The sequence below is a fragment of the Anser anser genome (genome assembly GCF_964211835.1).
Source record: "Anser anser genome assembly, chromosome: 3".
Classification (NCBI taxonomy): domain Eukaryota; kingdom Metazoa; phylum Chordata; class Aves; order Anseriformes; family Anatidae; genus Anser; species Anser anser.
This window is the reverse complement of record NC_139722.1, coordinates 53,325,129-53,343,344: the sequence shown is the minus strand read 5'-3', so window position 1 is coordinate 53,343,344 and position 18,216 is coordinate 53,325,129. Positions and strand designations below refer to the sequence as shown.

At 38.4% G+C, this 18,216-nt stretch overlaps 2 protein-coding genes across 3 annotated transcripts; one reads left to right on the top strand and one right to left on the bottom strand.

Moving 5' to 3' along the window:
• Positions 1 to 1,327: 1,327 nt before the first annotated feature.
• LOC310897485 (RWD domain-containing protein 1-like) lies at positions 1,328 to 9,577 on the bottom strand (the record flags this gene model as incomplete). Its single annotated transcript, XM_083831135.1, has 4 exons — positions 1,328 to 3,780; positions 5,105 to 5,167; positions 5,810 to 5,942; positions 9,533 to 9,577. The coding sequence occupies 4 exons, from the start codon at positions 9,575 to 9,577 to the stop codon at positions 3,668 to 3,670; spliced, it is 354 nt and encodes a 117-aa protein (XP_083687261.1). The 3' UTR covers positions 1,328 to 3,667.
• A 537-nt stretch (positions 9,578 to 10,114) lies between these two features.
• Positions 10,115 to 18,216, top strand: LOC310896704 (amine sulfotransferase-like). Of its 2 annotated transcripts, none has more exons than XM_083829323.1 (7): positions 10,115 to 10,320; positions 12,804 to 12,974; positions 14,083 to 14,291; positions 14,881 to 15,007; positions 15,637 to 15,731; positions 16,395 to 16,575; positions 17,577 to 18,216. In XM_083829323.1, exons 2-7 carry the CDS (start codon positions 12,836 to 12,838, stop codon positions 17,699 to 17,701), a joined length of 876 nt encoding a protein of 291 aa, XP_083685449.1. In that variant the 5' UTR covers positions 10,115 to 10,320; positions 12,804 to 12,835; the 3' UTR covers positions 17,702 to 18,216. The 2 variants fall into 2 exon arrangements, with proteins under 2 accessions (XP_083685449.1, XP_083685448.1); XM_083829322.1 differs by lacking the exon at positions 10,115 to 10,320 and adding an exon at positions 10,985 to 11,132.

Sequence of the window (18,216 nt, the reverse complement as noted above, 5' to 3'; positions counted from 1 at the left end):
TTGAACACAGGTTACCTCATATTATTAGCTTACAAGTAGTTTTTTATATACCCCCAATGGTACAGTTAGATCGTCTTTTCTCCTGGAACTTCATGTCACCAATACCAAGAAAACTTACAACAAAACCCCGTGATTTACAAAATTGCTACACCCCCTGGTATACAAGTTTGAACTTCAGACATGGGGACTGGTGATTTTTTCCACCTGTACATATTTACCCTGGCCACAGAAAACAAAACGAGTTCAAAGTCAGAAGACTAACATGGGCCTTCTGATGAGCTTACCTTCAGTACAAATAAAGCCAGGTACAAGCTGGACCTTGATCTTCTACTCTTTTTCCAATGGTAGAATATACCAAAGTCCCATTATAGTAATAAAAAGCCACCTACCCCTCATACCACCCACACAGTGTGCCACAGCCCACTGATACCAGCTACCTCTATCAGTTGGCAGATTTCACTAGCATTCAGTGCTGAAAGGAAAATCACTTTCATGGCAATAAATGCGCCTATGTGAAAGAATTAAACCTGTGAAGTCTCTCCTCTGTCTTCTAATTGGAGCGAAGTTGCAATGCACTGACGGGATAATAAAAAAAATAAAACAAAAAACCTATCGGATTTTGCAATAAGAGAGCACAGGTATGTGTCTGCTCAGAATGCAGGCTTGAGGTACTTAGAACACATCTTATCCTGATGGTTAAAAGCAGAAAGACTGAAGTTGAATCTCCCCAGGGAACTGTACTAGAAGCTCTGCCTTTTTGGCCAAAACGCACTAACCACTGACCACTATTAACCACTGACCTATTATTAACATAGCAAATCAGAAGAGCATATTACCCCAAGGTCTTGTTTGCCTCAAAGCAGGCAGCAATCATTGCACTTTTGTATGAAGTCTTGTCTTTGCAGCATGCCAGATGTGGCCTGAGATGGTATCCCTGCAGCATCTTGATCTAGTGGGCACCTGCCTTTGAATTCTACTAGGGCTCTGGCACTAACTATTCAAAAAGTTCAGCACAATCAAACCTAAATTAGCTCTGGTCATAGTGCAGCATTGCAACCCATAATAGTCTCTCTACATGGATTACAGCATAAGCTTTGGACTTGCAGATTTAAAAGCAAGATGGTTGTCAGCATCACGAGTTTGAATTACTAAAATTCCATCAGAGTTAATTGATGGGATTTTATTAGACTAATACGAATTAGACTTCAGTTTAACTCAAAGCAGGTAAGCAAATTTTGAGTAACTCACCTGAACTTCTTCTACTAAAAAAAACCCAACTTTCAGCCCGTGTCAGCAAACTAAATCACACAAATGTAGCCGAGCCCAATCTCAGACAAATTCCCTTTTATTTCACAGATGTTAATTGATAATAAAGCTAAACAAATCAGAAGTTCAGTCTACGTTACTGAAACTTCCGTCAAAGACTTGGAGAAATGGACTTAAGCAATGTTTTGTTATTTCAATCCTTAGCTCCTCTGCTTTGAAACAAAAGATGCAAGTAACAATGAAAAATACATTTCTACATTTTAACTTGACAGTTGTAACTTTAAACTACACATCCTCTGCATAAAAAACAATAAATACGTTAGTGTGAAAACAGAATAGAAAACCCCATTAATCTAGAAATACCATTAGCAAGAAATTCGTTTTTCTCATTTAGATGATTCTTGCATCATCAGTGACTTACTTAGAAAACTTTTTCAGATTACCATATTTTGCACAGATTACACAGTATTCTTGGGTTCGCTCCAGATTTAAGGAGAACTAAATCATTGTTTTTATGAAAAATATCCTAGTTTTAAACATATAAACTGACAATGGAAAGCAAACTTTTTCTTTTTTTTTTTCTTTTTTTAAATGCAGCTGAATTGAGAAATAGCAGAAGAAAATTAAATTCAGCGTTGAACAGCATTTTAAAGTATACTAGCAATTGCACAGGAAGCTGGACACAGTCACTATGAAGCTTTCAATCCAACCGCATCTTTGGAATAGTCAGATTTCATATCACATTAGCGTACAAGTTTTTAAGCATATTTGGTAATGTCTGCTGGAACACAGATCCCGCTTATTGCTTTGAAACATACATCATCATTGAAACCTAGACGCTTGTCTAGAGTTCTTAGGTGCCAAAATTAAAAAGATCAAATAGAGGATGGTAGGAACAAAGGCACATGGTTAATTTATAAAAGCATTTATAGGGTACTTGAACATTTATTTCTATCTATTAGAAACGCATACTTATTCATCTTGAGTACAAAAAGACATGACTACTGAAACATGTTATATAAGGTCATCCTAAACAGATGTTCTCAAGTGGCATGAGCTGGTAATCTTATCTATCATTAAATTATTTCTGGAATGAAATCTCTCATCTTGCATATGGAATTTCTAAACATTAAAGTTCAAAAATTCTTTATTCCTCTAAGCACGGACACTTTAGTGCAATCCTCTTTGCAAAGGTTGAAGCTGGAGCAGTTAAGGCAATCTACCAGAAGCGTTTTAAAATCCAGCAGTTTCTAATCATCAAGGTGCCGGGAGGTCTCTATTTGGAGAGCTGTTTCTTGAAACCTTCTTCCATACCATCCTTCTAGCTGACGCAGTCTCAACCGCGGCCTGTTTGAACACCACATTTCTTGCAGTATTTTTTTTTTTTCTGGAGGTGCAAAGGGGGAAGGAGTCTACCATCAAGCTAGTAGCTCCATAAGCAACTCAGAATGGTTAACAGTGTAACATCCACTAGTCGATACGCAGCTTTACTGTACCTTAAGACTTTTACTGGCTGCCAACTTTACTGCCAACAAGATGCTTCAAAACCAACTCTCATTACGTTCAAACTTACATGCACTCTATAAATACTGTTACTGTATTCTGCTGATAGTGTTTTTACATAGACTTTTGCCAAAAGCAAACTTTTTTTTTTTTTTTTTTGCCATGGAAGTTTGTTGATGCACAGGAAGAAAAAAAGGGCTTTGTAAAGCCTTTTCTAAACAAATCAAACTTCTTTTTTTTAAGAGGACTGTATCGCTCAGATTTATTTTTCTTCCCCTACAAAGCTGAACTAGTCTTTTTGAAACTATTATCCTGAACTATGGCAAAAGATTTTACTGTAGTAAAATGGAAATGGCTATGCCTTATTAGAAGGTGACTAGTGCTGCCAATCTGCAGCTGTTCAGCTAGTAAGTTGGGGCATCAGAACTGAACACTACTTGCAGCGTAATAAAATTTCAAAGAAAAAGAAAACTGCATAGTATGTGATCCCTTTTATTCACTAAACTTGCCCATGCATAGCCTAGTTGGAAGATAGCAGAACAGCTGCTCAGCCTTTGCATGTAGATGTGTTTAGTGACTGCTATGACATCTTTCTGTCTTGCTTCTTGTCACGTCTCTTCACAGGACACTTACAGAATTGGAAAGGAAAAAAAAAAAAGAGAAAATAGAGTATTTTCAGACAGAACAATATGCCTCAAATTTTTCATTTGAAATATTGAAGTCAATTTATTTATAATGAAAGTCATCAGAAGATGGTTCTCCTGGATTTAAAATACTTTTTCTTTGAAAAAAGAAAAACAATACACACTACTACAACCACAGATGCTGTGGCTTTTCTGCCTGCCTATCTCTCCTTACCTAAGTCCATGCTGATGACAGAGCCAGTTCAAAAAAAAGTCTAATCGCTATCTAAATTAACAGGGTTGTAGTCGGGGTCATCCTCTTCATCCTCCAACTCTAAATCATCCATTTCTTGGAATAAAGATTCATCAACCTCCACACTGTTTCCAGCTGCAAAGAACAGGAAAATAATTTATTTTATGCAAGAAGAAAACAGTACCTGCACAACAAAATACACAATGTTTTTATATTCATTCTTTGTACATTCAGTCTTTGAAAAGAGCACCACTGAGCATTTGCTGTGCTTTTTTTTTTTGTATTTTAAGCCTCCTCCTCTCTTTACATACTCAGTCTTAAGTTCTGTCTCTTCAGTCTTCCTTGAATTCTAATGTTATTTTTAACCTTCTTGAGTAAACTAAGTTCAGTTTGTATTGTTTAATTCTTATGAAACCATTTTCCATATAATTCTCCCTATTACTAATTATTACTATTACTAAATATTATTACTAATTATACATACAAAAATAAAATGAATATTCCCATGTATTCTTAAGACAATTTTCCCAGAAATTCCCATATATGTAAAAAAACACACATAATAAGGAACATCAGAACATATAGAATTATTCTTTAGAAAGTATTTTCTCAGCAAGCAAATTTGAAAGGCAGACAACTAGTTTAGACAGTCACTAACATATAACTTTTTTTTTTTTTTAGGTTTAAATTATGGAAGATAGGTGAAGCTTTACACGCTTTCATATTTTCTTCTGAAATGATTAAAAGTTAACTCATTAATCCAAGTCATTTAGGCACAGAGCCCAAATACAGAGGTGAACTCTGTTCCTCCCTTGAGACTGCCAAATGTTGTGTCAATAACCCAACTTCATTTTAAGCATTTTGCGAGGAAGACAATGTTAATTTATGCCCTCAACCAAGAAGAAACAAATCCTCTATGACTGTCATTTCAAGTTTATATTCACTGACATTCATGAACAACTTTTTTTTTTTTTAATTGTTACGTTCACATAAAACTAGACTCTTCTGCCTGTGTGTTTTTGTCAATACCAAGAGATAATGCAGTTACATTAAAGGATTGCCCTAACTGAACATCAGTCTTTTAAACTAGAACACTAAAAGGAGGTACAGCAAATGAAATAGATGGTATGCAACTGTGAGTGGATTTGATTCATCTTCAACAGACTTGCAAGTTTAACAGCTTTGGGCCCAGGCTTGCAAAATGTTCAGCTGGCACCAGAGCATTATTTTCAGTAAGATAATAGACAAACCTACACAAAACAACAAAGAAGAAATGCATTGCACAGAGGAAAGTGATATTTAATTTGATATACAAGATGTTTATCATTGGTGTAGAAGTTCATGGAAAAGAAAGCAGAACTTTGAGATGTGTGACTGAAATGGGGTCAAGAAGGCTGGCTACTAGAAAAAAAAAAATTGAGCCACTGTCTTTCAGTGGTGGAAACAAAGAGAAATTTACCTTCCTCCAAGAACTGGATGTCAGATGTGTCAAGGTTGTGATCCATTTCAAACAGCTGTTTCCCTAGAGGTTAAAAATAAATAAATAAATACATAAATAAATATATATATATAACCAAGCAGAATTGTAAAATAAAAGCCAATGCCCAGTCCTTACTGCATCAGTCCTCATCTTGCATTCCACAAGAAAACCTCTGTGGGAACTGGAGATAAGATGCCTTCTCCACCTTTTCAGATGGATAGGGCATAAAGGAAAAACAACTTGGATCTGTACACCAGTCACCAGCTCCTACATCTGTGAAGGGAACATCACATAATGCAAAGTAAAGCCTTTCTACTTGGGAGGTAGGGGAAGAAAAGGCCAAATCAGTAAACTGTCTGATGTAAATTCTGTCTGTTGTTTAACAGTACCCAACTATTTCTGCCAGAACGATGCTCAAAGTGGTATACCATCTGGCATAAAAACAGAGAAGCTTAAACGTGGTTTGGGAACCTTAATGACTTCAGCAGAAATCTTGAACCAATCAGATGTATTTAACCCAACGCAACACTCAAGAAGACTTCACGAAACATGAAGAACAATAAATGAATACTGTATTACAAGTTTAGTTACTACTACCATCTTTCAGTGTAAAGATTACTTTTAAGGCTTGTCATGATAGTCTGATAATATTGCAAAAGCTTCAGAACCAGTTTTATATCATACCGCTTAATTTATTTTTGCCTGCTTGTTCCTCTTCTTTCATTTTTTTCCTTTTTATTTCTAGGAGTTCTGCATCAAACTTCGCTTTCCAGTTTAGGAAATTCTCAATTGTAACAGGAGTGCCATGAAAACGTTGCTAAAAAAAAGAAAAAAAAAAGAGTAGAAAATAAATCTGCAAACATCATCAACTAGCACAGCTAGGAGTGAAGATAAGCATTCTCTTCCTTCTTTAAATTACAGCATCCCAGACACATTTGCTTGCTGTGAAACATTCTGATAAAGTAATCTTAAAACCAAGCATATACAAACACATTCTTACTTTTTTTTTTTTAATTATTATTATTATTTTATTTTATTTTGTGTCACGGAACTCTCCCTTCAGAGAGCTGCACAGAGGTAGAAATTATTATGGAAAAATCCTAAGTACTACTTTTGACCTACAGTGAGTGCAGTGGTTAACAAAATATCACTTATAGACATTATCCTTAAATAGGCAGCACTTCTTATCAGCTCTTACGAGCAATCTAGACTGGAATTTTCTATAAAAATACGTAAACTCTAAAAATACGTAAACTCTTCTCTCCTGTTAACAGAGAAAAAGGGCAGGGATTTTTTTTTCCTGCCATTTTCAGAAATACTGAACCTTCCAAGTTCCATTTCCCTCTAGCTACAGTAGTGAGAGAAAACTCACTGTGTTGAGAAAACTCAAAGTGTTTCCTCCTCGTACCTTCACAGTGTACTCTCTCTGACACCAAGGATTGAAGAGTATCTTGTCTATTTTGACTTGATTTTGACTGAAGAGTGTCTTGTGATGTAGATGGTGTAATGCTTTTCAGCTTCTGGGCATGCAAAACAGTTGAAAGGATTTGGGATCTTTATTACAGCTGAGAGAAAAGAAAATCATGTTCTCCATTCCTGACCTTTTCAAGGGTTCTTTTCTTCTGCTGAAACATGCACATGTGCACACACACACACACTATGTGAATTAAATACATGGATAACTGTCACCACAGGTACGTTTTATTGTAAGGCAGGAAATGCAAGGAGGTAACCCCACAGTATTTTATGGAAAGGAGACTTCTATGCATAGTTCTAGCCAAAGTAAGTGGTCAGATTTTGTTCAAAAAGAGGGTTTTAGGCATCATTCAAAAATTATCTTTTCGTCGTATCATTGGCTTTGTAGCATAATTGGTTTTGTCACATTTCTTAGGCCAGACATATTTAAGAACATGTAATGCTTATAGTTTTTAACATTCTTCTCAGTTTCCTCTTACCCTAGTGGACTTCAGTATTTTAAATTACTGGAAAAGTCATTAAATTTTTTTAAAAAGACATTTTCCAGTTGATGGTTGCTTTCATGGACATGATGTTCTCAGATTCGGTGTTCAAATTTTGACAACTCCTTGTTATGGCCTTGTCTTTCACAGAAAATATGAGAAAAAAAAAAAAAAAGGAATTAACCACTACTGACAAAACAAAGCAAATGAATGCCAAATTTATATACTCATAATTTTGGGAGTTGATCATTTAACAAAGTTAATTAAAGACTGAAAACCCACATAGACTTTGTTCCACAGAGAACAGTACAGATCTATTCTGCCTACTGTTTACTCTGGTTCTGCTTACTCAGTCCAGATTTTATGGGAAGATTGAATAAAAGATAAATCTTACTTTTTAGACATTTAATTCATGAATAAACAGAAAATAAACGAGCAAAGAATAAATTATTTTCGTGCGGTCTTTCTATACTTTTTCTGCTCTTCTCGCATACCTTGGAGAACTACTATCAACTTGTAATCTTTAATTGATATTTAATCCTTAGAGAAAGGGTAGAAGAATACAGGAGGTACATAGCCATAAAAACTTGCAGTTACAAATTCTTTGACATCATCAGAAAGCACTGTGAGTACTTTTTGGGCCAGTTACAAGGACCTGGTTATGCAATGGAATACGTAATATGCATACGTACAGCTTGTGTAAAGCATAAGTAGAGCAAAATACATCATATTGGCAGTAATTTTGACAATGCATTTGTAAATTAAATCCGTTTTTGACAGATAACAAGATGCATGCCTTCAATGAGAATGGTAAGGTTGGCTGTGGAGCATATTGATATAATTAATATAAGATTGCAATATATATTATATATGTTGCTATATATAGAAGTATATATATCGTATTATATATATATTTGAAACATATAATAATATGTTATAATATAATATTATTAGGTTATTCCAAATATTAAATGAGATAAAATACTTTGATTTGGTTTTGCTCCTAATTCCAGTTAGTCAAATTATCTTTACAATACACTTCATAACGTTAAGCATGGAAACTGCACTTTTATATGTATTTACCTGAAGCAAATTTTGTATGTTTTCTTGAAGAATGAGCAGCCAGTGTGGTTATCTAGTGGTAATGATATTCATGCAATACAAAATAAGAACTTTGTAAAATAGAGCTATTATATATTACATATATATAGTATATAAGGAGAGAGCTATTATTATATATAGCTCTCTCTCTATATATATACATATATATATATAATATATATATATAAGAAATATATATATATAAGAATATATATATAAGAAAATCCAATCTGTACGCAACCTAAAATCCTCCTTCTCTTTGCTGAACATAGGAACTTGGATACAAGAGACACAGGTAAGACACATTCAGTTGTGTATTACAGGAGTGAAAGAAAGAGGGAGACAGAGCATGCCAGTGACAGAAGTCCCGTAGGAGTGAGCACGCACCATACTCGTGAGAAATGGTTACATTTAGCCTGCCACCCTGCCTGTTGCCCTTAGGTAATACTAATGTTTGAGAAACTTCTCTAGTAACTCAGGTATAATGCATCTTTGGCATGGATTTTGTGCAGTAAAAGGCAATGCTAGAATGTTGATGGGGTATCATAGTACCTTAAGAATGTCTAAAACAAAACAATATAGTACAAACATTTGTTTTTCATTTTTTCTCAGTTGGTGGGGTGATAATCTGTTCCCATGCAGATACCTAAAATGAGGGTTGAAGCTGCCTAATTTGCCCTTTTTGCTATGATGTGTTGAATGTATTTTGCACTAGCATATGAAAGTTTTTTGGGGTGATTTTATGTGCCTAACTTAAGCATTCACTTTACTCAGTAATTTTACAGGCAGGAGATGATTCTTTATGTACTGTGTGTCTAGGGAACTTGGGTGCTTATTTTAGGTCTACCAGTTTATTAGTGCTGTAGAGCCTTGTGAAAGGAAAGCTAGTATTAGAATGAACAGAAATGTATTGTGTGAAAGCACCAGAGGAAGCAACCAGAGAAGGACATAGGAGGCCGATGTTAATGGCACTGAAAATGTGGTTTTGTTTAAACCATACAATAAACCATAAATTTACCTTCCTATACAATCTCAAACTGGACTTTGTGCAACTGTACCTATAAGGTAAGTGTATGTCAGGTATCTGGATCCCAAAGTTGATCATTAATATTGTAATGGGCTATTTGTTCCGAAAGAGATAATGCATGTGGAGATTATGTTCAATGACGTGCAGATAGACTGTGATTCAGAGCTACTGACAAGGGACAAGTCCTAACTTCAGGATGCTGACACTTTAAAATATCTTAGGGATTTGTATGATTTCCCCTCTCGCCATCTGTCCAAAGGCCAAGTAGCTTTGCAGGCTATTTGTTTTCACTGGAGAATACTGCTTCTTGCCCTACCTCACACTTCTTGGCTCTCCAGCTACATCACGAAGCTGATGTGGGTCCATAGCTGGTGCTCTTGGGGTTCTTCAGAATGCCTGTGGAGCAACTTCCTGCCTAGTTTTGGGATCAATAGTAGTTGTCTTTCACTATTATTAAACACTTAGAGAAGAATTTGCAGTTACAAAATATTAGAGGAATGCCTGATTGGAGCAGAAAGCAAAGCAGTGCAGGCCTAATCTTTTGGCTTGAGGCTTTCCCCTGTGATGAAAAAGAATTTAGTCCTCCTGACACACATATGTTGAACTTAAATAGCCAATTCCTTGTCTGAGACCAGGTTTGACCAGTTCGACCCCACTGAGGTGGGGGGCAGTGGATTCAGGCCGTTCTGCAGAACTACTGGCACTCAAAGTTTGAGGTAAAACCACTGTGGACAAAAGTTCAGAGGGAGCGGAGTTTAAAAAAAAAAAAAAAAAGAAAAGGAAAAGTTTGTATTCCCTTCTGCTCCTCTCTATTCGTCTTTCATAATGCTGTCAATAAAAAGAGGAACAAAACTTAAAACGAGCATTTGAATAATTTCACCAATCTCTCTGGACTGCTTTAACCTTTTCATGGGTTATGTCAGTTCTCTAATCTCGGTGTTAGAGATAAGCAAATGCTGAACGGAAGCCAAACAGCAAGGTGTTTGTGAGTGCATGCCTTGGTTAGATAGGAAATGTGACCGCTCAAACCTCTCTCGAAGTATTCGCGTTCACTGAACGGGGAAGGAATAACATACATCTCCGTGTGCACCAAAAAGAGAGCAGAGAAGGTAAGTGTGCCTGAAATTATTGCAACTGCAGATCTGTGAGTTAAACGATGCTATACTGCCCTGCCACTAAAATGAGAATAGTTGTGCACGGAGCTCTTTTGTCGAACACTTTGAGAAGCTCTGCGGGAAGGAGATGCATAGAAACAGGGGCTGTGCGGGCAGGAGTTCAGCCGTGAGGAGCTGGGTGTCTGACAGCTGGTGCAGGACAATGAGTTTTACATCGGTTTTCTGTACGATTCAGCAAGGGATTGGAGTCATGGCTGCGAGGCAGTTAAATGAGCAGAGTAGAAGTGTACGGTCACTGTGGGTGCAGGAGGTGAATCAGGGGACACCTTTATGTCTGCAGCTGGAGGCAGATTGTTAGATGCATTTTTCAGATTCATATCTGGCCAGTAAGAGCACATTTGAATGCTTATTTCTTCTCCCATCAGATATATTAGACCACAAATAGGCTCTCCAGACAAAGAGGTGAGGCTATTTTTCCTTGTATATTTTTTATTGCATATTTGTATATGGGTAAGAAAGATCTTTTTTTTTTTTTTTTAAGAAAAAAAAGAAAAAAAAGAATGTGTCTTCCTCTAGTTTCTCAGAAACTCTTCATTCTTCCTCTATGTATCCATAAAAATATTCACTCATTCCCCATATCCTTGCATTCTTAGGACTTCCCCAGATTCAAGTCATGACTTGAATTCAACTGTGTACCAATTCCTCGGTCCCTAAGTGAGGTTACTGCTGCTACTGCTCTTCAGCCTTGTTTCTGGTGCAGTTAGTGACTCATCAGCTATTTAATCTGGCTCTATAAATGAACCCAGGTATATAAAAATAGATAAAATTTAAACATCTGCTTGGCTGTTCCACCGATGTGGCTGAGATCAGCTAAGTGTGCAGTTGTCCTACAGACGACGGTGATGGTGGCGGGCAGCTGGAGGGGAGCGGGGAGCATCAGCCCCAGGCTGAGCCATGGAGTCAACCTTGGGGGACGTCTGTGTGTCCTCCTGTGGCCATGCCATGGCAGGAGGTTACCTGGGCGAGCAGCACGCGTGCCCCATGCTGCTTCTTTTTGGCAGCTGCCTCCTGGTGGAGCAGCTACCAAGGGCCCAGTGGCAGCACAGGCCCCACGGGCGGTGTCCGTGCGCACGCATGTGCCTCACCGGGGGCAGTCCGAGGGTGTTTGTCAAGGCACCCAGCCATGAGCTGAGCTCACAGAGCAGGAGAGCCTAAAGAGAAGAGAAGCTGAGCAATAAGGGATGGGATTGGCGGCCTCATTTCCAAGGACTGTCTGCTGTGATGAACCCGGGTCACTTGGCTGGTGGGAATTGCGTAAACTGCTGATTTGGCAAATCCGAGCTACAGGGATAGCCAGGTGATGAGGCAAGGGCAAACACTTCAGGCAGAGAGGACAAAGGACGGGTCACCTACGCTTTGCAAGGGGGAAGGCAGGGGACAGAAACCTGAATAAAACTCCAGATTGAAATGTCTCTTTTTCAAAATATTTTCCAACCCAAATAAAATAATGGTTGTGATATCTAAGTCTGAAAATGGACTTGCTCACGTCATTTCTCCTAAGGCTTGTACGTTGTCTGAAGTATATCTTCTCACTTGGGAGAGAGAGACCTGGATGTTCAAGTCACTGAAATCCGTGGATGTTCAGCTCAAAGGGACACAAACCAAAACTTCAAACCTGGATGTTCATTTTGCTCTTGCTCAGCTAGAAGAACCTCTTCACTCTGCTACTCTACCTGTTTCTCCCAAAGAGTTCGTTCTTCCCTGTCCATCACAACAATGATGATTAACATATTTTTTTTTCTGGCAAATATGCAGCAATGGTATTAAGATACAAGAATATGTCATAAAACCAGTAGGCATGTTTGAAAACTTACATTTATGCCTACCCATCCCTGTTTGTAGAAATTATGCTTACTATGGGAGAAGCACTGATAAGGAGACAGAATAACTAGAAGGAGACAGAAATTAAAATAAAACATGCAGAACACAGTTTCAGTCACAAAATTTAGAAAGGGAGCTTGGTTAAGCCAGCTCTGTCTAACAGGTGATGACAATCCAAAGGAAACTTTGTAGTTGCTCAAATCCTAGAGAAAATTTGACAAATGATTTTTTACACAGGTTACCTTTGGTTATGTTAGTTTTTACATGTGTATAACATACACTTGTATATGAATAAAGGATCATGCTATATTTTTTTTTAATAGTTATTATCATTAGAAACATATCCTGATATTCTTGTGAAAATATGAAAGTTAAATTTCAGTGTATTGGTGTAGTAAAATTAATTTTACTAGAATTTACAGGCGCCATTTTTTTTGTTGTTTTTTGAATTGCACCTTTGGTGTTTTGTTTTGTTTTGCTTTGTAGGGTGGAGTTTTCTGGTTTTGTTTTTTTTTGTTGTTTATTTGCTTTTTTTTTGTTTTCCTGTGAGATGACAACAAGACAGAAAGGTATAACTTTATATTTTCTCATTGCAGCTTATTCACCAATAAGAGACAAAAGATTAACAATGGAACCGTCAAAAGAGTTTATGTTCAAGTACAAAGGGTTTTACTTCGGTGTAAATACTTCAGTCGAGCATGTAGCTTCTCTGGAGAATTTTGAAATCAAAGACAGTGACATATTTATAGCTACTTATCCCAAATCAGGTAAGAATGGAACCGTTTCCAAAGACGAAATAAATCTGCCTTTCTTCAGCTGCCTAATCACAGATGTGCCTAAGGTTGTTGGCTTTGCTTTTAGACCTGAACCATCTCTGAGCATATGCAGTGCAGCATTAAGTACGAATCCTGCACAGCCATGGCCTGAACAGCCAGACACAAGATTCCTGCTGTCCAACTGAGTTGATCTACCTCAGTCTTTGACTCGGTGCTCAGAGCAAGCTATGCCCAAAACAAGCTGAGTTCCTGAAGGTACAAGAAGCCTGTGGAGAGGTCCCGAGTGGCAGTGGTAGGGGACAGAGAGCCCAAGTGATGCTAGTGATGCTAACTCATCATCAGGTGGTGCTGGAGCAAGCTGTCCAGGAAGGCAGAGGGTCAGGATGGGAAGGCAGGATTTAAGGGATAAAGATGTTAAGGCACTGAGATGAGCGCTTCTTTGGGAGTGAGGGTTTTGTGTTGCAAAGTGATGGGGTACCCAGTGACAGGAAAGAGCTGGAAGATGATTCTGAGTCATGAATTGCACAGAATATCGTCTTCTTCCCATTCACAGCTTTTCCTCTGTCCTGTCCTCCCCCATCTGTTCTTCCTCACCAGCTATCTAAGGTGCCCTCTAATCCTTCTGTTGAAGCTCCACCTCTGTACAGAAAAATTGACTGGGCTGATGATGCCAAGCAGAGTAAGACAGCCATCACAGCTGTGAAATAACCATTTGTGCTTTATAAGCACGGTGTTTGTTTTGTGGCATCTTACAACACTTTTCAGGAATTCGGGAAGCAAAAGTCTTTTCCTAGATCCCTTCAGGATGAGAAATATTTTTAGGAGTGTGGACCACAGAGATGAAACAGCTCATGTTGCTACAAGAGAGTGAGGACAGACACAATTTGTGTGGAAGCTGAGTATGCTGTGTGAAAGAACTGAAGGTTTAGTTACCTGCCATGGATTTTATGTTTGCTATCTTCAGTATGCAAAGCTGTATTTATATTCACAAAGTTAAACAACTACAACTGTGCAGAGGCTGTGTTTTTGACAATATACTGTCTTTAATTAAAAATGAAAATAAATAATCAACGTTCAAACAAAAAGGTCTTCTTCTCAGGAACTGTGTGGACTCAGAACATTTTGAGCTTAATACTTCATGAAGGCCACCGAAATGGAACAGAAGATATGGAGCTCATGGACAGAATCCCATGGCTGGAATACAATATGAGAAATAAGGATTTTACAGGTCTTACTTTGCCTCGTGTTTTTGCCACCCACCTGCCTTACTACTTACTTCCAAGAGACCTGAGAAACAAAAGAGGACGTGTAAGTGATGTTATTTTTACAATGTACTTAAAAACAATCAGGAAAATTTGCCTCAGTGATTTGGTCCAAATTCTGCCTTTTTCGTGTTTTATTTCCCCATGCCTTGGTGTAGATATCACCAGCTTAATACACGTGGGGAGATCAGTGACCTTCTAGAGCCCACCAGTTCTGTTTCCTCTTGCCAAATCTCTCAGCCTTAACGCTGCTAGAGAGATGGGTGGTGCAGCAATGTATCTCAGGAGGACCTGCCAGGGTCAAAGACTTGGACTGATCTTACTCTTGGGAAAACATCCAGTTCCAGTGAAATTATTAGTCTGGAAAAAAAAAAAAAATGCCTCTGACACTGACAAGTAGTAGATAGAAAGGGAGCATGAGAACCACCTCTTCTTGTTCATCAGTGCTGGGAGTTTCTGAATCAGGGTCCTTACGGTGAATTGTGTCACAGCTCAGGGGCTGTCTCCCATTACAAAAAACTCCTAGAGGCAGATATAGCCGGTCTACAACACTAAGGCTCATTTACTGAACATGGACATTACAGAGTCCTGTAATATCTCTGAGACCAGTGTTCTTTTTTTTTTCTTTTTTTCAGATTATTTATGTTACCAGGAACCCCAAGGATGTGGTGGTTTCTTACTACCACTTTTCCAAATACATGAACATAGTAGAGGAAGCTCCAGATTTTAACACTTGCATGGAGAGGTTTTTAGCTGGCAAAGGTAGGATATCTTTCTTACTTAAGGAGTCCAAATCCTGGCCCATGACCTCAGGTAGAATGGAGATAAATTTTATCAATAAATACCAAGTACCCAGAACCCTCAGCTATGCTGTAACCTGGATCCAAAGCTGCAGAGGCTGCCTGAGCTTGGCACCATTTTCTGATTAAATTTCGTCCAAAGGAGGTAGTATAGTCAAGGCATTGCTGCTCCCCAGCAATGTGCAAACTGTTTGTTTTATCTGCGTTGGATGCCGACTCAGAATGTAGCCATTATGACTGAGGAGCTCTTAACACCTTCTGCACTTGGTTAGTGGAGCTGAACCCATAGGAAAAGACGGTACAGGGAAAATAGAGAAGTAGGTTTTTGCTTCTGCCGGTGTTAGTGCAGGTTGCCAGAAACCAGAGGGGATTTGCCACATGAGCATAAAGAATTGTCACCCATATGCCTTTATGGGCATAACTGCCCATTGAGCCTCGGGAAACGAGGAACAGAAGAGAGGAAAGCCTACGCTCCTATCCTCAAAAATAATGCAGGTGCCAAAAAAGTGACTGATAATGTTACTGTTTTACTGTTAGCTGTTAACAACATTTTTTTCTCTCTCTCTCTCTCAATTATTTTCCCTTGATAAGTGATTGCCAGTTCTTGGTTTGATCACGTTGCGGGCTGGTATGGCCATGCAGAGGATTTCAATATACTCTTCCTTACCTATGAAGATATGAAAAAGGTGAGGTCAATTATATCACTGTATTCAAGGGTTTCTCTTCCCATACCAAATGTATTTTCAGATTGGTCTTTATACTTATGGTTTATATTGGAAAGTGCTTAGTCCCTCATGGAGTAGAATCAAATTGAGACTTTTGAGAGAATAAAGTCATTTTTTCTCATTGGTGCAAGATTTTATCAACCACTAAAGAATTATTGGATAGATCACCTTCTAGTAGGACAAAAGTAATCTTCACCACGACCTCAAAAAAAATAAAAAAATAAAATAATAAAAAAGAACGACAAAACAAAACATTCTGAAATAGTACAGGACAAGACTTTTGTGAGTATCTTCAACACAAACATCGTGCTCATAAGAACAGTTCCACTAAAGAAAACAAATGCTTAAGAGGCAGTTGCTAAGGCACTTGAGGAGCTCTCAAATTGCTGACCAAATGTTCCCTGTTTGGTGTCTGCCTGTGTCTTTGTGCAATTTCTCCTTCCTCCAAGGCAGCTTGCTGCCATAGGTGGCTACAGCATCCCTGCTCTCGAGAGCTCAAGACATGCAAGTGAGACTATGCTCTCATAAAAACCATGGCCCGTTTTGAACCTAGATTTATGCCCTTTATGATCCTGTATTTAGTTCTTTGCATCAACAAGACGCTTCAAAGTAATATTATTGCAGGATCTCAGAAGTGCTGTGCTGAAGATCTGCAACTTCCTAGGCAAGAAGCTGAGTGAAGAGGAAATAGAAAGCGTTGTGAGACAGGCTACTTTTGAGAACATGAAGAAAGATCCCAGGGCAAACTACGAGAACCTGCCAGATGACGTTGCAGACAAAAAAAGGGGTAGATTCCTACGAAAAGGTAAAATGGAAGCAGTCCATTGTAACAGCTATCTAATTCCTCTTCTTGGTGCAGGATGTACCTAGGGCTTATGAACTTAGCTGGAATGGCCCATTATCAGAGGGAGAGCTCAGGTTAGCCATGATTAAATCTGTAAGAGCTGTTTTCTTGCTAGGGCATCACTGATTTTACCACATTTTTCTAAGGATGATAAAACATTATGTTTTACTGATTGCAACAGAAGTTGCAGAAGGCCTGCCCAATATCAGAGAAGATCTGAGGGTTGCGCTGTACAAGGGGTAAGGTAGCACTTTCTTACTGGGGGCTGTCATGGTTATGAGCAATTTGCTAAATGGACAGGTAGCTTTCACTGGGGAGAAGAGCCTCTCCCAGACAAAAAGATAAAGATGGTGCTTCAGGGCCTCCAAGAGACTTACCATCTAGACACAACAGTGAATTTGATTTGAATAGTGACGGTCTACCTGGAGAGGCTGTTCAAGGATGGAAATAGTGCTGCCTTCCTTCACAGATGTTTTTTCTTACTTTTCAAGGCAAGAGTCATCTTCACAGTATGAGCGTAGCCTCTTTTACCAATTACCCTCAAGGTGAATACAAAGCATCCCTGGTCTCCTGGGTTTGTGTCCTGATGCACGGTGTAGGAGGAGACCTTTAAAGGTTAAAGAGTGGTGCACTCAGAGAGGAAGAAAAAAAAAAAGAGGTGTTACTTTTAACCCTTTCCCCCATCTCTTATTTGATCTCAAAGGAATCACTAAAAAACAGAACCAGGGAGCTTAGTGACCTTATGAGGAGACAGGACTATATGCTGTGTTTTATTCACATCCCCTAGGTTTGGAAGTGTGTCCTCCAAAGAGCACACGGAGTCTCTCTCAGGGGGCTGGCAACTGAGAGATGCTGAGGAAGCCAGGAAGAGCCTCCTGAGGATAGCGCTTGCTGTCGGCCGGCAGGCTTCCAGACAGGTGCATGTTCTGCTTCTCACCCCGCTTTGTTGCTTCTTTCCTCAGGCACTGTTGGAGACTGGAAAAATATGATGACAGTGGCGCAGAGTGAAAGGTTTGATGAAGTACTTAACGAGAAAATTAAGACCCTGCCCATCAAAATCACCTGGGATATTAACAATGAAATGTAGGCTGGTTTTGAGTCTCATCATCCTTTGGAGTTTACAGCGGATGGATGCACCTGAAGTTCTAGAATAACAAAATACATCAATTTTCAGTATGTTACTCAATTCTGTGTTATAGAAATAATACTATAACATCTCATTCAGAAAACATGACTTGTCTGAGAGCTATTCAATTTCACCAGTTTCCTGTTTGTAATTTTACAAGATATTTCAGTTAATTTTCAAAGTAAACTGTGAGTTCCTTTCTTTGTGTTTGCTTTTACACTCACTGACTTTAAGAATACCTAAGTTGTAGAAAGCCAAGTGAAAATAGATTGGTGTTAAAGATAGTTTAAAAATTTTATGGAAATGTTTCTACTTGTGAATTTCTTGAGGCTTCTTTTGGTAGAACTTTAAATGTCTGGACTGGAAATAACATCGTCCGTCTGTGCTATAGTTTTGGTTTCATATGTTTGAGCTTCTATTAGCTTGGTAAATACAGATACCCAACTCTTAGCTATTAAACTGGCCTTTTTGTTGCA